The 26,252-nt window shown below is 38.5% G+C and overlaps 1 protein-coding gene across 2 annotated transcripts in view; it reads left to right on the top strand.

Moving 5' to 3' along the window:
- The first annotated feature begins 3,941 nt into the window (after positions 1–3,941).
- The window catches only part of TES (testin LIM domain protein), a 51,494-nt gene continuing 29,183 nt past the window's right edge, over positions 3,942–26,252 (top strand). Inside the window, exon 1 of one of the 2 annotated variants that reach the window (XM_050785129.1) lies at positions 3,942–5,455. In XM_050785129.1, the coding sequence (XP_050641086.1) occupies positions 5,429–5,455 (27 nt within the window). In that variant the 5' untranslated portion in view covers positions 3,942–5,428. The remainder of the gene's footprint in view (positions 5,456–26,252) is intronic. The other variant, XM_050785130.1, reaches the window with a different exon arrangement.

Below are 26,252 nucleotides of genomic sequence, written 5' to 3'. Positions count from 1 at the left end.
TAAGTATCATTGATCAGTAACTATGCTAAATCTATCATGTGGCTCATCCATTATTTACTTAGCCAATCCCCAATTTTTGGTCAATTAAAAACGTTATGGGATATTAATTTGCTCTAAGCTACATTGACACCTATTTTCTTTAAAAAAAACAAAAAATGCCCCTAGAGAACAACCTGTAATCTTATACAAGCTGCTAATGAGGAATAATAGCTGTGTCAGACTCACAAAGGCATTCCTATGACAGGTGTTAATAACTGATTAACATATCTAAAGAGACCTCTTGGGATCACATTAATAATTGACGAGATAGGTGTATCATTTTCCTCTTGAAATTTTTACCTCATCTAGTATAGAAAAGTTTTCAATAATTATTTTCCCTGGTATATGTAGTGTTTACTCTGTGTGTGTATTTATGTGTGCATATGTATATATGTTTATGTATGTGTACTTGTGTATGTAGCATCATCTGTATCTTCAGCCCGGATATTTCTTTTGTCCACCAGACTCAGATCCTATTGGCTTTGCCAAATCAATACATACGAAACAAAACCCACTATCTTTCTCAGTTAAATTTTCTTCTCCTCTTTTGTTTTTTACTTTAAGGTGTGTGTTATATCTACCAAGTTGGTGACCCAAAATAGATTTCTAAGAGATAGGAAAATAGAATCCTAATGGATTCCTTATCCTCTCCCTTTTCAAGAATCAGTCAAGTCCAATATTTTCTACCTCTTTAATATCATTGATAAATCCTTCTAACTCTCCACACTCATTCCTACTGCTTTACTTAGGCCCTCATCATATTCCTTGTGGGCTATAGCTAGAATCTCCTGATTAATTTTCCATTCTTTAGACCTGTCCCATTCATTATCCACCCCCATTCCTAGCAATAAAATAAACATCTACAACTTTTTGCCCAAGTGGGGTTTCTGTAATTTAAATAGTTTTTGAAATGTTCAGAAACATTGAGTACACCAGAACACATAGAGCAATAGACAATGGTGCCCACTTGAGGTTAGAGGGTGGGAGGAGGGTGAGGGTCAAAAAGGTACCAATTGAGTACTATGCTCACTACCTGGCTGATGAAATCATTTGTAAACCAAACCCCAGCAACATGCAATTTAATCATGTAACAAACCTGCACATGTACTCCCAAACCTATAATAAAAGTCAAGGGAAAAAAGTTCTCCAATATCGACAGAAAGAAAAATCTTCTGCTTGTACTTCCTAAGCCTCTTCCTTTGCTAATTTCCTTATAACATCTGCAACAGAGATAGATATCCTTGGAGGCATTTGGAAAACTCTTATTACTCCCTATAAGTTTGGGCTTTAGTCTATGTGTTGTCCTTTGTGTCTCTCAACTGGCGCCAGCTTCAGCTAATTGAATCAGAAGTCTGAGCTTATCCAAGCTGGGCTATTTAAAGTCTTTCTGTTAGAGGGATTGAAATCCCAAATTGGGTATTTTGCTTGAACTAAGGTGATGTCAACTAATGAGCTGAGACTGCCTTTATTGGTTGCCCATGTGTGCAGGAAAACAGAGTCTTCAAAGAGGAAGAGCTAAAGCTGATGGAGGCCAAGCAGCAAGATGAGAGACCACATGACTCCAGTGAAGGAGTAGATTCCTTATTCCAGATGTTGGTAAATGCTTGGTCTAGTTGCAAATGCATCTGGCCCTTGAGTTTTGCAACATACCTCTGTATCCTTAAAATAAAATGCCACCTTTTTAAAAGTAAACTAGCTTGAGGGTTACTATTACTTGTGATATAGTTTGTATATTTGTCCCCACCCAAATCTCATGTTGAATTGTAATCCCTAATGCTGGAGGTGGGGCCCAATGGGAGGTGTTTGGATCATGAGTGGCTTGGGCCATCCCTTTGGTGATAAATGAGCATTCTCTCTGAGTTCACAGGGGAGCTGGTAATTTAAAATTGTGTGGCACACCTCATCCTCCTCTCCACACACATTCTCTCTCTCTTGCTCCTGCTTTTACCATGTGAAGTGCTTGCTCCCACTTTGCCTTCCGCCATGATTGTAAGCTTCCTGAGGCCTCCCCAGAAGCTGATGCAGAAGGTATGCTTCCTGTACAGCCTGTAGAACTGTGAGCTAATTAAACCTCTTTTCTTTGTACATTACCCACTCTCAGGTATTTCTGTATAGCAGTGCAAGAACAGCCTAATATAACTTGCAATCAAGAGTTTTAACTAAGACACTTATTCATCTTCCAAGACTAAGCCAAGGTTACTCTTTTCTAAAGATTTTACAAATCCCAATACCACCTTCTCCCTGACTCTCACGTGTGCTTCCCTCTACCTGTAACACTTCATTACTCTTACATGCCTGCTACTCCCATACTAATCTATAAACTGCTAAAGAACAAAGGGAATGTCTTATGTATTTTTACATCTCTCCAGTGATCGTTACGATGAAGGGTACATAAATGTTTAACACATTTCCCTCATCGGATATTATAATTTGATAGCATAGAAACTGAATTCAACCTGAATAAATATTTTGTTCTCTCTCTCTTTCTCTCCTCTGTCTCTGTGTGTGTGTGTGTTTGTGTGCCCCTGCACACGTGCATAAAATCTAATATTTTTATTTACTTTTCTAAGGATAAAGATCTTAAGAACATTCCTTAGTATTATTCAGTATAGTATATTGATTTCCTCTCTACTTGATTTAAACAGCAGAGTTGGGCATTTATTTGGCTGATGTTTCCATAAGTTTTGTGGAAAAGTCAAGTCCAACATTGACTAAAGCACTCTGGTGGTAACAAAGTGAGATAAAATTGTAAAGTAATATCTTTCCCCACAACTTTACCAAAAATGCACTTTCCAAAGTCACCAATGATCTCCTTTTTGTTAAATCCAAAGGGCATTTGACCCTTTTCTACAATTTGACATTTGTTAACTAATTTCTTCTTCAATTTCCTTTCTTGATTTCAGGGATTTGACTTCTAATTTTTTTCTTACCCTTAATCTAGCCCTTATCTCTTTCATGTGTTTCTCTTGCTCAGTCCTGCTCACTTGGTGTCTTTGATATTCTTCTCTTTTATTTTACTATCTCCCAGGCTCATCTTACTTCTCAGCCTTTATTTATTTATTTATGTAGGATGTGAACCCCTAAATTAGCACTCTAGTCCAGGTTTTAGGATGTATATTTGTATACCTCATTTCAATGTCTCAGTCTCAAACTCAATATATTAAAAATTGGATCCTTTATGTCTACCATCAGAGCCAAAGAAAGCACAACTGAACAAAATCCTGACTGTCCTCCTATATTTTCTCTCTTTCTGAGCCATCCATAGAGGTGATCAAGATAGAAATGTGTGCCATCTTCTATTCATTCCACTGTCATCAACTACACGTAGTCATCAAACCATGCCAGTTCTACCTCCTTAATAACTGTAGCTTAAAACCTGAATAACTGAACAAAAACTTGCAATTTAATTCTTTTAACAGTTATCTACCTCAATTTTATTTTTATAATTTATACATAATCTATAATTACTTTTCTATAATTGGCACAGTGACAATTCCAGATAAAACTCACTGAATTTCTATTTCCATCCTTGCCAATGATACACACACAATGTAATGGTGAGAGGGTTGGGAGGGAAGAATGGGAGAAAGGCAGAAGTTGACAGTTTAAAAAAAAAATGTTTCCAGATGGTTTTCTTAGTGTCATCTCTGCAACCTCATCAAATAAGGGTCCAAAATTTATGTTACAACATTTGTTTGATGCCTTATTTAAATTGCTTTACTGGACATTTTCCATCTGTTAAGCTCTCTGAAAGAAACAAAATTGTCTTGTCATAGCTAGACCTCATGTTCCTGTACACTTACAGAGGGCAAACTTTGCAGGGGCCCACAACTTTCCAGGTGATTTGGGAAAATGATACAGGAAAGTTTTACATCAATTAAAAGAAAAATGCGTAACTCATTTTGGTAATTTCAGTGTTAATTCTTAATAGGATAAAGGAAACATGCACATTATAAATCAATGCTCTGTGTTAACAAATAATCAAGTAAGCAGAGTTGCAAGTATTGGCTAAAATGAATTTTGGATATTTTTAGCTACCAAATTTCTAGAGGCAAGGTAGACATACATCTGGACCTGAATATCTGCATTACTGGGGAATTTTTGTTTGTTTTATATTGTTTTGTTATTTTTAAAAGTAGGTGTCAAATTATGTCACCTGCTGTCTGGGCAATGTTATTTTTTGCCATAACCACAAATTGAAGAAAATTGACCGCTCTTTTTCCTTAGTCAACATGCTCTGCTTCCAGCCCCAAACATCTTTGAGAAGTTATTTAGATTCATGAGCAATGCCTCTGTCCCCAACAGGCTAAGACATTAGGCAGGTCCCTGCACCTCTGGAGTCCTCAGTTCCCCGCAAAATGAGGAAGCTAGACTAAGTAATCTTAGGCTCCCTTCCGGACCCACCAATCTGAAGGTATTAGATGCAATTGCTCCTGAATTAGGGCATGAAATGAGTTCAGCTCTGGTGCACCAATGTGATGACTCTGCGTCATCAAAGCCTGAGCACGCGATAGGCCTAGCACCATTTCACACAGCACAAAGGGCAACCCTCTACTTCCAAAGGAATGACACCTGTTTCTGAAGTGATTCACATCATCTTTACTTTTGAACAACCCAATGCTCAGGAAACAATCTAAGAATATTCACTGACGTTAGGGATGTAAGATGCGGTTTCTTGACAGTATTTGGGATTTTGGAGAAAAGCAATCGAGGAAAGGGCATCTCCACAACGCAATAGTGAATTTAGTGCCCAAGGTCCATGACAGGAATCCCTAACGATCCCTACAATCTCTCTCTTTCTCTTTTTCTTTTATTTTTTCTCTCTTTGCTCTGAAAATAAACTGAGAAGTTAGTTTGAAAATAAACTGAGAAGTTGGGATACCTATTCCCCTTGACCCAGATAAAAAGTCCTGGGCAAACACAGGTACAAATTGCCAAAATGGAAAAAGTTCTGCTCTATCTTCAGCTAGAGGGAGGCTGGATCCCAGCTCTTTAGAAGCGGCCCGTGGACGCCCAGAGCATCCTCCGGGGACCAGGTCAGGGTCCCCGAGCTTGCCCCGCAGGGCGCCGCCCCGGACGCGGCCCCGCCCTTCACCTTGCCAGCGCCGAGCTCGGGCCGCGAAGGTGCGTGCGGCGCTCGGTGATTGGCGGCGGCCCGGGGCTGCCCGGCTGCCATTGGCTGCCCGGCCCTCTTTGTTCCCGGGTCCCTGCCGCAGGCCGGCTGCGGCGGACTGGGCGGCGGAAGTTCGACGGCGCCGGTCGAGTGGCTGCTGGGCGGCGGCGTGGGAGTTCCACAGGTTCCCCGTGTCCGCAGCGGAGCCGGAGGCCAGCTGAGCCCGGCCGTGGGATCCCGGACTGGAGGAGGAGGGGACCCATAGGACGCATAAACATGGACCTGGAAAACAAAGTGAAGAAGGTAGGGGGGTGGTCAGGGGGGCGCTCGTGGCGGGCAGCGGCTGCTTCACCTGCGCGGGTCGAGCGGTGCGCGGCGGCCGGAGGTGCCGAGGCGGGTGGGGCTTGCGGGCCGCCTGGCGTGAGCCCGGCTCTGGGTCTGCGGTGTCCCGGGCCCAGAGATCCGGCCCCCAGGGTAGAGTAGGTGCCCGCCGGCCCCGCCAGCTCCCCAAACTCGAGAGCGACAAAATTGGAAGCGCGAGCGAGAGCGGGCGCGGGGCTCTTCTCTCCCGTCTTACGGAGTCCCCGCGGTTGGAGGTGTTGGAAACTTTACTTAAGATGTTTCAGCTCTGCCTGTGCCTCCTCAAAAGGACGAGCTTAGGGCGAGTGCGGGCGAGACCGTGACACTTCCTGGCTCAGGAAGTTCAACTTCATTAAGCCTTTGTGGTTTGGGGCTCTGCTGTGCTTTGACAGCTCTGACCTCCTCCCTCCCAGCTGGGCTGCCTGGGGCCCTATAAAATGAGTGTTGATTTAATGCACTGCCTTCGCACCCGTGCTGGTGATAACTTCTAATGTGAATTTTTTTTTTTTTTTTTTTTGGTCATTCATTACTTGTCTACCGAAGCACTGCTTCCCTCTTAGGGAATTATCTGTCAAAGCGCGCATTCTCCCTGTTTGGCAGGGAGTCCCAAAGGGCGGTTGTCACCAGCGTCTCAGCGCAGGGAGACGTTTCCAGCCTGGCTGCTGCCTCGCAGGCATTGGAACCGATGGCCTTACCTGAGCCACTCCCGGGTTATGCGGAGCCTGGTGTCGCCTGGGAGAAAAGGGTGGGGACCAGACTGTGACTCAGAAGGAATGCTGATGTCACATTCGAGTGAATTGCCCTGTGCGAAAGTTCTCCTCGTTCCAGGGGATTTGCTCATATTTTACTTTGTGGTAAATTTAAGCTAGCTCTCCCTTATCGGATAGGGAAGTTTTGCAGAGAGAGGAAGGGAAAAATAAAAGTTTGTTTTTTCTCTTACTCATGGTTCCTAATATTCTTATTTTATCTTCTAAACACAAAGTTTCTGACTTGAGCATTAATTCTATTTTATGCCCAGAATTGGATTTTTGAAAATGGATAGAAAGTATTGTGTTAGGACTGCAGAGTTTTCGGTTAGGAAGCTATTGACCAATAAAAACTTGAAATGAGAAAACAGTTTTTTTCATTCCTTAGGACTGAAATTCGCAAGCACTCAAAAAGGTATCCAGGAACAGAAAAACATAAATTGTTGAGAGTAACGTGATTGCATTCTATTCTCTTTCCATTTGGTTTCTTTCTTTTTTTCTTTTAAGTAACTGATATTTTTGGTTAATCTTGCTTGTCATGGGGGAAAAGCGGGGAAAGCATTTTTCTCGCTTAGCTTTCTGTTGATGAATACTACATTCATTTAGTTTTCAAGTGGGTAAGAGCTACTTAATTTAGTACTTGTCTAAAACTTGAGGGGTCTTGTCCTTGCTTTTAAGTATTTATTTGAAGACAACTTTGTCAAAGTAAACATATTTTGGGTTGGCCAGGAAGAACAGGTGAAGCACAGGATTTTTAGGGTAATGACCCTATTCTGTATGATACTATAAAATGGCGGATACATGTAATTATACATTAAAATCCATAGAATGTAGAACACCGAGAGTAAACCCTAATGTAAACTATGTATGTTGGGGATAATGATGTGTCAATGTGTTTCATCACTTGTGACAAATGTACAGCACTGATAACGGGATGTTGGTAGTCCGGGAGGCTGCTTGGAGATGGGGAGGCACGGGGGAGGTACATAGGAACTTCGAATTTTCTGCTCAATTTTGCTGTGAAGCTAAAAAATGCTTTAAAAAACAAAGTCCGTTTAATAGGGGAAGAAAAATCAAAGATATTTTTGAAGCTTTTTGAGACAAGGAGTAATTCTGAGGGAAAAAAGTTCAAAGTTAAAAATTGTATGTGCTTGCAAAGGAAAAATGCAGACGTTGTTTATAAACAATTTCCTTAGAGTTTGAAAATGTGGATTATGATAAATAATGCCCTTGACATATGGTATAGTTTTCCTCCTTTATCCCCCACTTTACCTTTAAAAGTTATGTTTTCAACCAAGAATCTTAACTTCCTCTAATTCTCCTCCTCTCTGCCTCTACCACCCCAAAAAGATTTCCGTAAATTAAAGGTTTTAGAGAGAATCTCATGATACAGCAAATCCCTGTTTCACTACGTTGTCTTCACTGATGATTCTTAGAACAGAATCCTCACCTGGTAAATTGGAAGCTATTAAAAAACTGCAAAGATGTCCTATTTGACTCCAGTTTGTGTGGGTCCCTTAATAGATTTGATATTCTAACAAAAAGTTTCCCAGTACAAAAGTTTGGAAATCTCAGGAATGTATTTCACAATCTTGGCCATACTCTCAAAAAGAAATTTACGTTCCTTTTAGCAATTGTTTTCTAACACATCCAAAGAAGGAAATATTACAAGACTATCTGATTTACCAGCACAGTCTTCTCACCCTATTTTGGTACCTAGTTTTCAAGTCGCCTTTCTTTTTGACTCAGTTATACAAGAAAATTAATAGTTTGAATGTACCTTGAGAAAAGGCAGATTAAAAGTTGGAACAAAGACACAACCATTTAAATACAACTAATATGACTTCTGTTTTAAGATGTGTGACATTTTTTTTCCTTCCAAAACTTTTACATTGTTGATTTCATGAAGAATTTCTTCCAGACAGATGAAACGCATTATTTTTCCACATTAACATTTCATGTAAAAAGAACTAAAGAGGATTGTCTTTATTAAGCAGTGATTGAGATAGATGATACTGTTATAAAATTCTTGGCTTGTAAAAGGAAAGCTCATCCACATCAGTTGTACAGATTGGGATTAATTACCAGTTAAAACCCACCATCACAAAGACAAAGGGTTTTTATAATTAGATTTTGATATATTTTGTTTTGTTTGAAGTAAGCGAGCTGTTGCTAGGATGTGAGAGCTGGTTTGGTTATACAGAGTTTTTGTTTTAATAATACTTTAGAACAGAATTTGATTCTGTGTCCTTGCCCTGTCTTCTGAGTTACACATCTAGACCTCTTTCTTATTGTTTAAGTCTCTTGTTAATTGGCTTTGTGTCAGTATGGTCCATGTCTGCTTGGGAAAAACAGTGGACTTTGAGAAGGAGAAACAGTCTCATTTTGTGGTAAATGGTAAATCATGGCCAACAGCCAGCTGTTTTCCTCTTTCCTTTCTGTGTTACTCTCCCATGAGAATTACTTTTTTCAATTAAGAACATACCAACAGAGAAAGAGAACTTCAGTAGTTTCCCTTTTACTGCCTGGAATTGCTGCAGGGCTTTATTTTACCGTGTTCATTTTTTGTCTCCTCTCTAACGCCTTTATTTTGATTAATCCTAAGATTAATCCTAATATTTTGCATACTTTTCTTAAGACTCTTATTTCTTTAATTTTACTTTTTTAAAATGTGGTGCATTTTAAAGATCACGTGTTACTAAAAATCCCCTTTCTCTGTATCCAAACTTGTTTTCAAAACCTTTGTCATTAGCCAAAAAAGCATAGTGAAACCAAGTGAATACTATTGGAAAAAGGACTGAACTACAGAGATTATTTCCATTGGAAATTAGAATGAGTTATTTGCCTGAGGTGGCCCCTGGTTGAAGTGGAAAAGGCAATATATGGTGACCTGGATGCTCAAATCTACAATTGGATTCAAGACTTGAAGCCACTCTTGCTGCAAGAATCATTGGCAAGGCTAAGGGTAAAGGTAGGGCAGGACACATCCAGGGCTTTGCTTTAGAGGTGTTCTGCCTCTCAGAGCAAGTGCAGAAGAAAATGAATGGTCCTTGGCTGGGCTTTTATAAAACTATTCTCACCCGTGGTGTGATTCATTACATTGGTAGAATATGAAAAGTCCCTTTCTCTTAATTGTCCTGAATATTGGTTGGAGAAAAAACTATAGTAGGTTTTCTATTGATTCTGTTCCTTTATGCTGCCCTATGAAGTAGAAATAGGAATTTATATGTCTACTGGCTATTACCTGTGTTCCATCAACTCACACCATGACTTTGCTTGTGCATGCCCATACTCCATCCATAGTTCTACATTTTTTCCATCCTTCAAGGACCAACCCCTCATGCTGCACACTCCTCTAGGAAATCTTTCTCCATGCTGCCACCTAGATGAAAAATATTTTCTTCTTTTCTCCTGAATTCCCAAAACATGTATTGGTAACACTTAGGACACTAATAACTCTCCACCTCTGGATTATACTTACCTGTTGTATGTTTCACCTTCTTACCTTGCTTACAAACTTCTTGAGAGATGAATCCATATCCTGTTATAGTTGCATGGTTATTTTGTTTGCTGTTCAAAGCAACCTTAGGAAGTAGGCCTTAGCCCCACTTTCAGGATGAAGAAACTAAAGTTTAGATAGTGTAATCTGAAACCTTTCTATAGAGAACTTTACTATGAACTTCAGCCATAATCTGAAGAAGCCATACTCCTTTCATCATGTCGACTAGCCCGAGTCTTATGTCCTTCATCTTGCTCACTAAATATATGTGGAATGGTAACTGTTACAAAAAGAGAAATAAAATAAGATACATTTCAACATTTTCACTCATGTTTTAAAGGGATTATATTTGAGGAAATGGTTTATATTCCAATAAAATCACCATCCTACTAGTTTCTGTATATTGTTTGTACTTTATCCATGTTGTATGTATTCCCTTTAGTGTAAGTTGCCATTGACATTCTTTGGGCAGAGGCAAAGTATACAAAAGTACAAGTTTGTGAAAAGGAATTTCTGGGAAACTTCTACAGTCAAAGAAATAGCATAAACTCCAATAATACTCTCTACCTGTCTTCTAAGTTTCTTCCAACTTCCTGACTTTGGTGTGAGCCAATGATAATGCTGTCTCCTAACTATGTAAAATGGCCCTGGGTAACAGTGACGCTGTATTTGGCTCTCTGTTTTGTTAAGTTTAACCAATGGCATCTGGAACTATAAAGGGATACTCATGGTCTTTTCTCCCTGTTGAGCTCTGCAGTTGATAGAAAGCCTTACACATAGCATGAGTAGGCTACACCTCTTTTCCCTAGTAGGAAAGTGTTCAGAGTACCTCTGGAGTGACAGTCCAGACAGCTAAGAATAGAGCAGCTAAAAAGAAACAACAAATAAACAAACAAACAAAACCTCATAATATTGGGAGGAGAACTATTTTTTTGTTTTAATTTCCCATTCTTCATGCAGAAACATTTCTTGTGAAGCTGAGAAGCTGTGCAAAACACCACAATGATCAGATATTTCATGAGGCTCTCATGGAGCTCCAGCATGACATCCAGCATTATGAGCATGGGATCAACATCATAGCTCATCAGTGTGCAACACGAGTTACCAAGAGGGGCCTTCCTAGTGGAAAGAGAGTGATAAATTGGTAACATGGAAGCTACTTCCTGTGTTCTTTTTCTGAGAACTAGAAGAAGGAATACAAGTTGGCCCCATGCTAATGTGTATATACCTTTTTTACATACCAGTCACCAAAGTGTGTTTAGAAATTAGGAAAGGTCAGTAAGTCTCCAGTATATATAAACATCTATAGTGTATGGAAAGGTCTTCCATAATATATCAGTTTTCTCACTTCCATTTATCAGTATAATATATTTAAAGTTGCCCTAAGCTGAGAGTTGGTAGATCCAAGTCCACTGTTTTTTGTGATGCTGACCACTTTGGCTATCAATTTCTATTTATATAAAAATCAGTAGGGGAACCAGATTATTTCTGAGACGTCTGCAAGTCCTGTGACTCTTTGATCATAGGAAATAATATCAGTAGTCTACCACATGTAATGATCCACAGCGCTTTAAAATCACACAAAGAACATATAAATATATGTGTAAATAAATACATAAAGGAGATGGCATAGTTTAAATGTTAGTGAATTCCATGAAGACCCTATAGATTGAAGCAAATAATTTTTTTCCACAAATCTTAGCTCGTTTCGACTTGTTTGTACTTAATTTTCATAATACTTGTGGAGGTATTTGAAGATATTAGGTTAAGTTTAATTAATTTAAATCTGTAGTATAAGGCTCTGAAGGCTGTAATAGTGTGGGTCCCATAAGTCTAGGAGTGATATATTACTTACCTTGGTATTTAATTATGGGAAAATGAAAAATAATGGAGCGTTTATTTTCTTTAAAAGTTATCTCTCTCAAAATAAGGCTGTTAAAAATTTAAAAAAAAATTTAAAAAAGAAAAATAAAACCTATATGAGTGCTTTTTTACATACCATGCACTGTTCTAGACTCTGGGATTATAGTAGTGAACAAGAATGACACTGAACTTAAGCTTATGTCATAGAATTACGCTATTACAAGTGATGATAGAGCAATGTAAATGTTGAAAGTAAGCACAACTGGGATTATACCCATCAGAGAACTCTTTATAGGTTAGCAGTACCTACATTTCTAACACAGACAGTGGTGGTGATCCCTGGGCTTGATTCTTGGTTTTGCAGACTTTGTAGTTAGGGGTTCTTATTTCAGTTGTTTTAAGTAATGGCAAATGTAAAAGAAATGGGAAAGCAGCTTTTATGTATTAGAATGTGAAAAAGATTATGAATGCATAAAGCTATACAAATAGACTTACACCTATAATATACACAAACTGTTAAGTCTTCTCCCTGATTACAAATGCATTACAAAAGAGTCATTCTTGGATTTCCTGTTTGCAGTCATAGCTAATTTTTGTTTGGTAACTACTGCCATGGTAACCAAAATTATGATTTTAAAAGAATTGTTTATTAAATCATTAATATACAGGAAATTGTTTTACTTTTTACAAGGTGGTGGTATCCAGGGAAATTATATTATTAATTATGAAATCAACTTTTTCTAGGAGAGGAAGATAAGGAAACAAAAGACTAATCAAAAACATTTCAAAACCACAGATTTTCAGGATTTTAAAGAAAAATAATTTGGTAATTGATAACTTCACCACTGTTCTTTGAGTAAATATCCATGTTTAAAAATTGCCTCAGGCCGGGCGCGGTGGCTCAAGCCTGTAATCCCAGCACTTTGGGAGGCCGAGATGGGCGGATCACAAGGTCAGGAGATCGAGACCATCCTGGCTAACACGGTGAAACCCCGTCTCTACTAAGAAATACAAAAAAAAATAGCCGGGCGAGGTGGCGGGCGCCTGTAGTCCCAGCTACTCGGGAGGCTGAGGCCGGAGAATGGCGTGAACCCGGGAGGCGGAGCTTGCAGTGAGCTGAGATCCGGCCACTGCACTCCAGCCTGGGCTACAGAGCGAGAGACTCCGTCTCAAAAAAAAAAAAAAAAAAAAAAAAAAAAATTGCCTCAAACACTATTAGAGGATTAAATTTAGAAGTTATGCTTTTCAACTAGCCAACTACAATCTTTGACTCTCCTACAAAAGAGCTGCAGTTTAGCGTGGTTTTGTCAATTTTCTGTTCTAAGTGCCCTGTCTGCCTAACATTCTAGTTAGTAATGGGGAATTAGAGCAATAAGGGTATGCATGACTATAATTTTCTAAGTATCACTGCATTTATTTTGGTCAAATTCAAAAAAGTAAAAGAGCGTAGTTTAGAATTGCCAATTTCTCTGTTCCTTAGTCTGTTAGAATGGTGGGGTGTCTGCTCAGATTTGAGCATGGCTTAAAGTGGGAGAGCTTTATTAGAAGCCAGCCAGTGGGGATTGCTGAGATCTCGTCTGCTGAATAACAGCAAAGTTACTACTGTGTAAATATACTTAATCTGAAATGCTGAATTATCCTCAAACTATGAGTGATTCAACTTGTGTTTATCATTGTGACATTCTGGCCACTGTGAAAAGCTGTAAACAGAAGTTTCAGGGTGTTCAATGCATAGCTTATCTGAGCAGCGAGCCCGGCAGAAAAGATGGGCTTTCAGCCCAACAGAAATGCCTTGATATGGAGTCCATTAATGCATCTCTAGCCACAGTGAACTTTTCCCTTGCCTTGTTTGATGATAAAGTGATATCATGTTTCATTGAAAAATGACCATGTAGATGTTAGGTGGATTTTTGTTTTTATATGAGTGTAATGTGACAGTCTTAACAGAATGAGTCACAAAGTAAGGATCAAGGATCTGATTTTTCCCTTATGAAATCCTGGCCTACAATAAAAATAACTTGGGGTTAAAAAAAGTTACCATTTGTTTTTCATAGAGAATATTAAAAGTGCAGTTTAGATTTAAAACTACAGACTCTAAACTCCATATCTATCAGTATCACCTCTTGAGCAAAATATGGATGTCAGCTTTGATAGATTTTAAAAAAAAAAAAGGAAGGAAGGAAGATGAGTGAGCAAGACAGATGTGTAAGTTAACTACAGTGCTGGATAGAATGACGTAAGTGCTATAATACACTGTTTTTCTTATCTGGGATAAGAAACCTTTTTATAAACAAAAATTTATCATGGGCTGATATTTTTAAAAACATAGTAAAAATTACTAAAACAAAAGACAAATACAGGACCAATTAAAAAATATTAAATGCAAGAGACACAAAATTACTTTAAGTGTATAGTAGTTCCTAATTGCCTACTGTCAGTTTCTCTGCCTATCTCATCACAGACAAGTGACTTACAGTTTGTGAACTGCCACTTTGAGTAGCACAGCAATAATAGAAATACAATGGTTATGAAGTCTCAGAAGCAGAAGTAACTAACTTTAATTGTGTGGGTTGAGATTATTTTATCAAGGAAACACCTCCTATAGAATAAAGAAGCTTTCATTAGGCAAAGAAAGCATTCTATAAAGAGGAAATAGCATGAACCAAAGGTACCTGGCTGTGAAAAGTCAGTAAAACCACCATTAACATTTTCAGTTTTGTCTCTCCTAAAATAAAGCTAAAGTAGATGAGCGGCAGTAATTTGTAATTTTTCCACAGTACAGATTTGAATTAAAGACGTGTATCACTGAGCTAGTATAAGACCCTAGGCCACAGCTGAAGAGTTTCTGATCTCCCTTGACTTGGATGATTATTTAATACATTGTGTCATCTGCTGAGAGAGAGGAGGAAATTTCACAGTAGAGTCTAGCTTATGTAGGCTGATCTGGACTCGGAGCTGTGGACTGGGACCACATTGGTGCTAGGTTTTCATCCTCCTTAGATCAGTGAAGCAAACAGTAAAGGTCTTGCCCAACTGAAGGAGCACCTTTTAAGCCTCTTCTTATGCCAAAGCAGTCATATGTCCAGTCCTGAAGTCAAGGAGAGGAGAAGTCTAGTCTAGCAACTATGAGGCTGCGGCAGGGATATGATGTTGAATGCTATTACGTGGGAATGAAGGATTGGGATCATTACCTCAGTCTACCACGTGTGCTACAGAGGGACAGTTGAATGTAGGGGCTTGAGGATACTTTTCTGAAGATCTTTCATGTATCAAGAGTATTCTGAGATGATATTCTCTACAGTATCACAGACTACACATGTTTTAAAGCAGGGTAGTTTTTGGTCATTCCAAAAAACTGTAGAGGAGAGTTAACTTTGCAGTATCCCTTACTTGATTTTTAGGGTGTCCATTTTTCAATCTAGTCACTCTTCTGTTAGCTTTGAAACATAGACCTCTCCAAATTCATTCCATCCAGGTCATGTGACTTCCGTGTTACATGAAGAAATGTAAAACTCATTTATTTGGGAAATGGCAAGTTGCCTAAGGTTTTGAAGGGGAATTACAAAATATTACCTTTTATATACGGCAACAAATGGAAAATATATTCTGTAAACATTCCGATAATATGGGTTAGACTCTATCTGTGGTAACGGAATAGAAGAGAGAAATAGCAGAATTTAAAGGTAAAAAGGGGCAGGACAGATTTCAGTGGCCTAACTCCACAGCTCTTTTAAGATGTCACCGGTAAACCAGTAGTGATGTTATTCATTGTTACTTTTTCATGGACCAGATGAAATTAAGCCAGAGGATAGAATCATCCTGTGGACCACCGTTGCCCACTTTTCTCTAACAGTTAGGGAATTTAAAGGGAGCAGCGCAGACTTTGACGTTTCCAGACATAGATTTGGATCCCACCTTTGATATTTACTCAGTAGTTTGGCAACAGTTGCTCCTTGGTTTCAGAGATCTAATCTGCAAAACATGGATAGTACTTCTTTATTGGATTATTGTGTACTGTAAACGTGTAGAACAGTGCCTGATATATAGCAAGTACCTGATCAGTGTTGATTATTAGTGTTCTCTGATCAGTTTTAAAGGCCCTGGCCTTTATTAGCTGTGTGAATTTGGGAAAGCTACCTAGCCCTGTAAACCTTAGTATCCTCATCTGAAATGGGTTTCAACTATCTACCTCACAGGGTTGTAAGGATAATCAAGATGAATATCTTAAAGCACAAAGTATGGTGCCAAAACATAGACAATAAACAAATGTGTCATAATCCTCTTCAAGAAATCCAATCTAGAGGGAAGAAAATCCTGCATAGATCTTCATGCTATTTCACAGACCCCTGAATATATCACCAAGAATTTTATGATGGCATACTCTCAGTAAATTATTGCCACTTGGTGTTTTGTTGGACACAAAGAAATAGCCATTTAAAGTTGGATAACTGTGGGATATATTAACTTACTGGATTTAATATATCCTTTTGCTAATTTAAAATTTAATATATTTAATGTATCCTTTTGCTAATTTAAAAATTATTCTGATTTTCATTTTTACAATGAAATTAAAGTTTATAAATATTTCCAGAACTTGAGTACCTACCATGTGCCAATCGCTATGCAAAGGATTCAAGGCTGTGTATATTAGGTTCCCTGAGAAAGCACTTGAGTGAACACTGCAATGTATTGTGGTCCAGTATAGGAAACTGGCATGTTTCCCTGATTGGAATCTTCCTCAGAGTTTCTGAGGTAAATTACAGAAATGGTTACAATTCTTAGCAGCACCTCCCATTAAAAAGTGGAGTCTATTTTCCTTCCCTTTGAATCTGGACTGCTTTCTGACCTACTTGGACCAGTAGAATGTGGTAGAAGTGGTGTGTGAGTCCTAAGCTTGGACCTCAAGAGACCTTCTTGCTTCTATTGCTCTGTTACTGGTATTTAAGTCTTCACAGCCTCCTACGGTGAAAGCTGTGTAAAGAGTCTTACAGAAGACTGTCCTCACTTGAATTACCCTGATATTCCTCTGTACATATGAAAGAATCAAGAATCGATGTACTGAAACTTCTCTGATTTCATTGCTGGCTTAAGACTGAACCCACTTTCTACTCTAGACGAATCTAATTTTGATTTTTGTGCTTGTTGTTCTATTAAAGTGAAGGAAAATTAAATTAACATGCAACTGCAAGTTTATCTTAGTTGTAAATAGGTGGTATATGCATATTTTGAAAATTGTCTAATTTCCTTGAATCACTAGACAAATTTTAAGTGATGTCTATGTACCTTCTTTAGTGGTATAGTCTAAATATAGAGCAAAAAGTATGGTAATCCAAACTACTTCTCTGATACATCAGAAGTTAAAACATGGGTCAAAAATTAGTTAAGGCTCTTTGATTTATGCAGCACAACATATCAATAAACATAATTCTTTTTTTCCCCCAGAATAAGGGATGGTATGAAAAGGGTATGCAATAAATAAATAAGCAAGCATGAGGACCTGGCAGTAGGGTTCTTACATCTCTCCCTTTCTTTCCTGGTTTCCAAGACCCCTATCCTTGCTGTAAGACTGTGTTTTTGTTCTAAATGCCTGTGAACGCTAATTTGGGGCAAAAGAGAAAAATGAGAAGACTGTCTTTTTCCACCCCCTTTTCTGTTTTCTTTGCTGTCTCTGTTGGGCATTACTCTGTAGGTTTCCTTGGATCCTCTTCTGCACAGCCTCCTTCAGTGAAGCCTTCAGCCAATACCATGAGCGTTTTCTTTCATTCTCCAGTCTGTGAAAACACATCTGTACTGCCATCTTTATCTGTATGTGCTCCAGTTAGATAGTTAAAGAATTAGTGGCAATAAATCACTTAAGTACAGTCACCCTACTTATACCCTCACCCATGTATTATAATGGGTTACCTCTGAAGAAATAATACCACAGCCCTTAGGCATGGCAAGAATGATCACAGTATTCAAGTTTGGGGATAAAGAGCCTTAATTAAGACCTCTCAAAGCAGCTCTCTGTGGGATCCACCCTTTAGAAGCAGCTGTGGAGATAGTGACACAAGACCAAATTAGGAATGGTTGCCATGATCCAGATTCTTTTATGGAACTCCTACAGATGCCTTTTGGAATCAGGTTTTCAAAGTCCCTTTTATAGCAAATAAATAGGAGGTTTTGAGGGCTGTTTATGAACGCATTCCATTGCAGTGTCCTTCAGTGGAGCCAGAGCTCAGCCAATCCTAATTAAGAAGCAATTTCAGCTGCAGTCATAGCTTATTATAAAAATTTGTGACATTTTTATAGCCCTACATTGTCTTTCTCAAAGTAATGGATTCTGGAGGAGGCCGTTTCTGAGTAGAGTCCACAGAAGAGGTATTCTGTTAGTAAGCATTTCAAATGACTTCCTTCATACAATAGTATAAAAATAATTTGATAGCAGTCTGTTTGAAAAATGTTTATAAGGAACCAGCTTAAACTGAGCAGATGCAATATATTTTCAGCAGTTGCTTACCTAAAATAAGTACAAACCATTTTTATTTTTAAAAAGGGGAGCCTAAATTTTGCTCCTTATAATATTGTAAGGTTACATATTAGGATTCAAATAGAGAAGTAGAACTGTGAGGGAAGGAGCTGCTAACTGTAAATACTACATAATTTGAATCAAGTAATTTTGGCTCCTTTTATCACATAGAGGTACTGAAATTTATTTTATTTTACTTAATTCCATCTCCAGGTGGATTTATGTAATAGAATTTAAAAGTTTATATAAATCTTTTCCAATTTTTATTCTGTGTTCTTTAAGGACTACTGTGGCATATTATAAAAATTGTGAAAATTTCCTCCCAAATATATTTGGTATTTTAATAATCTGGTTTGCAGCTGTCTTCTGTAACACAAGTGCGTGTGTATGTGTGTGTACACAAGTGTGTGTAACTATATATTGAGAAAGAAAATGAGACTTAGAGGCTAAAAATCATATTCTACCCTGTCTTCTGAAAGATCATTTCCTGGTTCTGAGTGAACAACTAACAAATTGAGGGGAACGAGAGTATTTATGAGGAAGGAACAAAGTTCTGCTTTAGATACCCATTGGGTGAAGAGAATTTAAATATTTGAGATGGGCAGAATAAAGAGAAGTGGTAGATAAGCACCCCATATGCCCCTGTTCCCCTTTATAATGTCTGTCTCATCACAAATCACTTAGTCTTTGAATTTAAAATCAAAACAGAAAATAGGATACAGTAGGCAGCATCTGAGCTGGTTTCCAATTACTCCCACCTACTAGTAGTCACACCCTTACGTATTGCCCTCCCATTGAGTGCAGGCTAACCTGATCAGTTGCCAAAAAATGAAATATGGCAGAAGCGATGGCATCACTTCTAAGATTAGAGATTACAACTTCTATCTTGTGTGCTCTTCCTCTCTCTGGAATCACTTGCCCTGGGGAGAACCAGCTACCATGTCCTGAGGTACCCATGTGGGTAGGCCCATGTGAGAAATCTTAGAAGTGGGAATCTCCCTTGTCGATCCTTGCAGCCCAGCTGACCCCGATTGCAAACTTGTAAGAGACCCTAAATCTGCGCATCTACTTAAGCCACTTCCAAATTTCTGACCCACAGAAACTATGACATGATAAATGGTATTTTCAAACCCTAAGTTTTGGGGTAGTTTGCAGCTAATACAAAGGTTGTTCCATTATGAATCTAGAAATTTAGTGATTTGAAAAATATGAAAAGAATATTTTGCTTATTATATTGCCCCTGACTACTGCATAGTGAAAACATCTTACATGTAATATAGCAGATAATTTTTAGTACTAGTCATGTCTACATGTTTTGAGTAAACGCCTTTCAACTTTGAAATAGAATTTGTTCATTTGTATTTCTTGCTCATTCTTTTAATTTTTTTTTTTTTTCTCTTGCTGTAACATTGAAAGAGACCTGTTTTGCATCAGGACCCTGGAGATTTTTCTTGACTCTCACCTCATCCTTCTGAGGATCCCCTTGTGTGTGAATTTATTACCTCGGGGACTTCCATGTTAGTATAGCTGGTGTGCAGACATTCAGGTTCCTCATAATAAGTCCCAGGTTTGCCTAGGACGGAGGAATTCCTGCCTAGCAAGCAACGAGCAGTCTTCCAGATCAAAATTGATTGTTCTAGAGAAGTTACAGATGAGGAATATTACTCTTTAAATTACTATTTACCTTTGAAGTTTCAGTTTGGAGGGAAAAAAGCAGTGACTTTGTAGTTAAGCGCATAGGGTTTGAGTCAGAAATGCCAAGATGCAAATCTTACTTCTGCCACTTGCTAGCTGGGTAGTCTTAGGCAAATTAATTTCTCCGAGTCTCAGTTTCCTTTTTATGCAATAGAGGTGATAATACTTTTCCAATAGGTTGTTGGGGATTAAATGTGATGGTATATGTATTTTGGCTGGTGGGTAGTAACATTTTAACAAATGGTGGTTGAGGTGTTTTTACTAACACTTCTACCATCACAACCCTCAGTGCTCATTTTTTAAAGTATAGTTAAAAACACTTCAACGTATCCTGCCAAAACAAAAATTTATTACTGTTACCTAAAAATATAGCAGGATGTATTTCTGCTCTTCTTCAAATATGATAGCAGGATCTATTTCTGCTCTTCTTCACATATGTTACCATATTTATTGAGGTATAGATGTTTTGGGTAATCAGCTACAACTTGATTACATCTCAAACTCAAGTAGAGAAATTGTCTCGATGACAGTACCTTTGTCATTAACTTAATACTGTTACTGCCTTAAGAAATGTAGGGACAGATTAAGTAGGAATAGTCTACTTTAATTTGTTAAAGTCCCAGAAAACTTGACCTATTACCTCCAGAATATATTTTACTATAAAATATTTAGGCAGAAAGAACACTTGTTTCCTTTTCATTCCTAACATAATAGTCTATGTGATTATTTACTGCTGTCTGTGAACAAAAAAGATTTCTGACCATTTGGCTTACAGTGGATTTCATAATAGAGATGCATACAGGGCTTCTGGCTTTATGCATCCTAAGCTGAAAAGGTAAGGGGATGTGGAAATGAATCCTAGAATCTGCAGTAAATAGTTTTATTCCTGTTTCCTTATGGATGATCTGTGTTGACAAGTGAAGACCCTTAATTGATTATTCTATTCTTGAGCTATAATACTTGGTCTTCAGTTAAAAATTCCATTACATTCTATTTTTTTAAACAGATTTAGGAAATAGTGCTTCTTTATCAGGGCTTTCCATTTTATGACCTATCTTTAGGCACTGTTTATTGGTTAAGAGCAGTCATAGCTCTGTGTCAGTTTCTTCATGTGGATGAAAATGTGAGTAGTAATAGTATCTCAGACTCTCATAAGAGTGTTAGGAGGATAAAATGAGATAATCCATGTAAAATACTTAGAACCATGCATGGCAGTGTAAGTGCTCAGTAAAAACCAGCTGCTGCTTTTATTATCACCATCCCTTCCAGTGTCTTTTTTTGTGTGTGTAAAAGGCAGTGGAAGTTCCTTGGGGTAAAGATACATTATGATCAAGATAGTTTGATAATTAAAACAATTAAATAAATAAAACTTTCTAGCACTCCTGTAAATCTCAGACACTGTGGCAGTACTAGCAGTTCAAATCTGAACAAGAAGTTCACAATCTAATGGGGGTAAATTGATGTACACACAATCATAGGATGGTAAGGAAGGACTTAATAACACCATTTGTGCCAAGGGGATAGTTAAAGAAAAGTATCACAGAGTTTCTGACATTAAAATTGATATGTGGGCCCAATAGAGAGAATGACTTTGGCAGATGGAGAAGAAGAGGAACAGAGATTCAAGCAAAGCGAAAAGCTCCCCTTAAAACAGAGAATGGCTGGAGGGGAGTGATGTGAGGAAGGCATGGCTGGAGGGGAGTGATGTGAGGAAGGCAGGCGGTGCCAGGCTTTAAAGGATCTTCTTTGCATGCTAAGAAAAGTGAAATTCATTGAACTTATTAAAATCATCTAGCAAGGGGAGTGTTATGATTATCTTTAGGTTTATCAAAATAATTTTGAGAATAGCAATACAACATCATACAAAATGATCAGTTAAGAGAGCGTGGTCTCAGGATGATATGATGTGAGTTTAAACATGAACCCTGGAGTGCAGATGAGGGAGGAGACTGTGTGACTTGTAGAAAAGAGACACTAGAATTTGGAGCATAATAAACATGCTAGACAAGGACAAGGAGGCCTCTGGGCCCCAGGTTGGGTGACCAAGTGTGTGATGACAACTTTGTCTTCAGTCTTCTTCTCATGTATTTCAGACTTGAGTAACTGAGAGATGGGAAGTTTTTGTTTTTATTAGCAAAGAAAGAGAAATGTAGCAGCTTTACTAGGAATGACTAATTGTAGCTCTTAATCACACTAGTTCTTTGTATTCTTACCTAAGAAAGTTGGCAAACTAATAAAGTGTGCAACTATTTTTATATTTAAGTTTGGTTATCTGTGTAACCTACACTTTTCTTTTTTTATATTTATTTATTTATTTATTTATTTACTTTTTGGAGATGGAGTCTCACCCAGGCTGGAGTGCAGTGGCATGATCTCAGCTCATTGCAGCCTCCACCCGCCGAGTTCAAGCATTCTCCTGCCTCAGCCTCTCGAGTAGCTGGGATTACAGGCACCTACCACTGTGCTCGGCTAATTTTTGTATTTTTTTTAGTAGAGACGGGGTTTCATGATCTTGGCCAGGCTGGTCTTGAACTCTCAACCTCGTGATCCACCCACCTCAGCCTCCCAAAGTGCTGGGATTACAGGCATGAGCCACCGCGTCTGGCCAACCTACACTTTTTTGGTAATACAAATCTTGTTAGAGATTTGGAAACAGGCAATGAACTAAAAATTTCAAATAATTTTAAATCTTGTATCAGATCTTAGTAAAAATATATTCCTTGGGTGGGGGACTTCACAGATCACACTAGATTTCTAAGGGAGCCATTTGCTGAGATGAATTATTTAGATATGTAGTTCCTTTGTCCAGAATATTTATCTGGATGAACAAAAATCTAAAATGCTTCTTTAGGAGTGTAATATGAGTATATATGTGTGTGTATGTACATGCATATGTGTGTGTATATATGACATGCATGCACATACACACTGAGAAATGGGGAGTGGGAGAGAGATATGTATATTTCATATGATCTACCTTCATTCCAATATTATTAAAGAAGTCTTAGTAACACTTGCTTGTTTAGTAACCACATAGGATTCTTTACTCCAGAGGGAGTTTGGTTATGAAAACAGCATGAATCAGATGATCTCACCCTGAATACTGCATAATATCTTCCAGACCCAAATTGTCTCCAAATCAATTCAGACCATGTTTGAAATACCAGATGTTCCATACTCTTTTTTTTCCTTTCTTTTGTTTTAAAAAAGTATCTGACATGCAATACCTTTTTCTGGGTCAGAAGGGTGACCTGAAATGTTGCCAACCTATTTGACTGCTTAAAATTATGAATATGGATAAATTGATTCCATTCCGTTTTCTTATTCTAAAATAAGCAGGGTATAAAAGAGTGTTTGGAGGCACAGATCATGTGAATATAAATTCAGTTTGTGGAGCCTGCAGTTAAAGATACTTAAGTCCTATTTGTCTGTGATTCCTGTTTCATAGTAAATATTATATAGTCACTTTTATTTTTTTCTTAGGATATTGATAGATATTCCCAAAGCCTGACTATACTTTCTTCCAATATAGTCAATCCAAAGGACCTGTTTTCTTGGATGCTGAAGAAAAAAAATTATTCTGTCATATCCTTTTATTGATGCTGACCAGAATGTGTTACTAAAATGATATGAAGTAGACAGCTTTGAGACTTTTGTGCTTATGAAAAACATGTGTTTTTAGGCACTAGGTGTTGAGTCTGCAGGGAATACCGTATCACATTTGCTGTTGAAATAATTACATGCAACAGGCCTGAGTTTTATCATTCACAATTTAAGTCTTTTGTTTCCTATGCATACTTTGTAAAACTACTCCACCAAACTGAGTTCCAAGTGATTCTGACTTCTCAGAGTCATTAATATATTAGCTTTTTCAAATAATTATTTTCTATTTAGTGATTAAACTTTGAGCAGTTGACCATGCTGAATAATAACCAAACTAAGAGTTAATCTGACACGATTTGCAATAAAATTAAAAGGTATCTTGGAGGCAATCTAGTTTAATTTCTTCATTATCTAGATGAAGCCTGAAGAAGAAAGATCACTTTCAAAATCCCTGAACTCACCAGTGACACTCTGGGACCAGATCGCAGTTTTCCTGACTCTCCTCCAGGGATCTTTCTACATTTTCAAAGTTCTGCTCTCCTCTAGGGATCTTTCTACATTTTCAGAGTTCCCCATTAGCTCACTAGTATCTGTAACTATATATATATTTTATCATTTCCTTAACATTTGGTAATTCTCACAACATACATATGACATACAGGCACACGTATCTTGATTATATTAGTCCAAGGATCTAGATTTCACTTTCTAAACAGCCAGTTTGCCTTAGCTGAGGAGCTAACCCTCTCTAGGCTCCCCTTCCTCCCTACCACTCTTTCTCACATACCCCTGTGTGAACCCTGGGCATCATTAAATAACATTTTCCTTATTTATATCCCTCGCCAAGAGTTTTCTCCAGCCCAGTCATCTGGGCAGAGACTAACTTACAAGATTTGGATGTTCAAGAATAATAATAGCCTTGGCTCTTCAGGAAAGCAGAAGGACCCTAAGGAGAAGGTGTGGTCTATGCTGAGGGTAAAGAGAAGGGATGAGAAGAATTCTGGGTCCTGGACTTCAGGGAATCTTGAATACAAAGTGAATAATGGAGAGAAATTAGAGAAGCCCTTAGAGTAGATGGGGTTCCAGATCCTTGAACTGAAACCAAGAGGAGTTGAGGAACCTCAGTTCTTGTGACACTTTGCCCAAAATAGGCCCTAAGAAACTGTGCTTGGGGCAGTTCTGGCTGTGAAACTCCTCTTACCACAGATTAGAGTCCATATGCTTTCCTTCATCTGATGCACATTTGACTTAGGAAGGGGAGAATAGCAGATGATTAGATGCCTCAGTTGGAGTGGGAACAGAGCAGAAGAAATTTGCCTCACACTGGTAGAGGTATGTCTGCTACCGTGCAATTTTATAATATAAATTGGATTTAACAACTGCATTCTAAATTATAATTCAGTCTGAAACTAGGCACATCCTAAACAAGGAAAACACTAGAGTGTGAATCATGTATCTTCTTTCTTGGAGAGGCATTGTGCTTGTTTCCTAACAGAGGGTTGATAAAGACAATAAAAATATGGAAAAAGTTCTCACCCAATAATGTGGCATAAGTCAGAGATCTTCCGTGCTGGTGTCAATGAGATTTAAGTTTTGTAGCTGTATACTTGTAGCTATAAAATAAGTTTCTTACTGAAATGTTCTCAGGAAAATAAGTTTATTGCCAGTCTGAAACTCTAATTGCTCTAGCTGTTAAAAGTGATTTTGAAAACTTGGTGTCATTTTTGTTTGTGTTTTGTGTGTGTGTGTGTTTTTAATTAGGACTGTTTCCATTAGGTTATGGTAGGGGAAAGTGTATCATATTGCCGTGACCCATTCCACTCTCTTTCACTTACTTGCTGTCTGTGATGTTTAAAAGTTCCCTCACACTTAAGTCTGAGCACATGGGGAAGATGAAAGTGTTTGTGTTTGGAAAGGTAGAGGGGCACTTTCTCCAGGCAATCACAAGTCTAACTGGAAAGAGTCCATAAAGAGATTAAGTTGGCCTTCCAGGCAGGCCCAAGGGCAAAAGAACCCTGGAACAATACTTTCTGGGTTTTCCAGGGCAGCCTACAGAGCCCGTTTCTCAAGTTACTGCTTTTCCCAAGGCCTGGTCTCCTGGTCTCTGTGAGGGCTGCCTGAGCTTCTGCTAGCAGAGCTTGAGAGGTGCTCCTGCTCCTCACTCTCCCCTGTTGCCCTGTGGCTTTCCTCTTTACCAGTCTCTCCTATCTCTGAGGATGTCATCCTCTGTTAAGCCAGTAGCCTAAGGCATGGCATTGAATGCTTCATGAAGTTTAGTTTCTTCCTTGGGAAAATGAAAAGAAAAGGAAAACAAAACAAAATACTCCACCTGCTACAAGGCCAGCCCTGTCACCCTGCAAGTGCTTTACAGTTTTTTGGCTCTTCCCTTGCCCTCTTCTGCCACAGGCCTTGTGTATGGTGTTTCCTCTCCCCTGAATGCACTTCTCTGAGCCAAATTAGATACTGGTCATCCTTTCCATTGTAATTCATACACCTCTCCTTCAACAAAGCTTCCCCAGCCTTCCTTATTTAACTTACTTGTCTTCCTTTTTAAAGCTCTCAGAAAGTCATCTACACTTAGAGATGGTGCAAGAGTGTTTCTGGATTGGTAGTTCTTTTCCTTGGGGCAGAAATTAGCTAGTGACTCTCTTTGAAAGACAAGAGCTCCCGTTTGACACTCTAGTCATCTGCCCCAAAAGAACAGTAGAGCAGGAGCCAGATGCTGAGTTTTAGGTCTGGTTTGCTGTTTAGTAGCCGTGCAACCAGGAGCAAATTCCTCATCCTCTCTTGATTCTGTTTTCTTGATCTCTTACATGAGGGAGATGC

This window comes from Macaca thibetana, chromosome 3, assembly GCF_024542745.1.
Source record: "Macaca thibetana thibetana isolate TM-01 chromosome 3, ASM2454274v1, whole genome shotgun sequence".
Classification (NCBI taxonomy): domain Eukaryota; kingdom Metazoa; phylum Chordata; class Mammalia; order Primates; family Cercopithecidae; genus Macaca; species Macaca thibetana.
The sequence above is the reverse complement of the archived record's forward strand: the minus strand, read 5'-3'. Positions and strand labels throughout refer to the sequence as shown.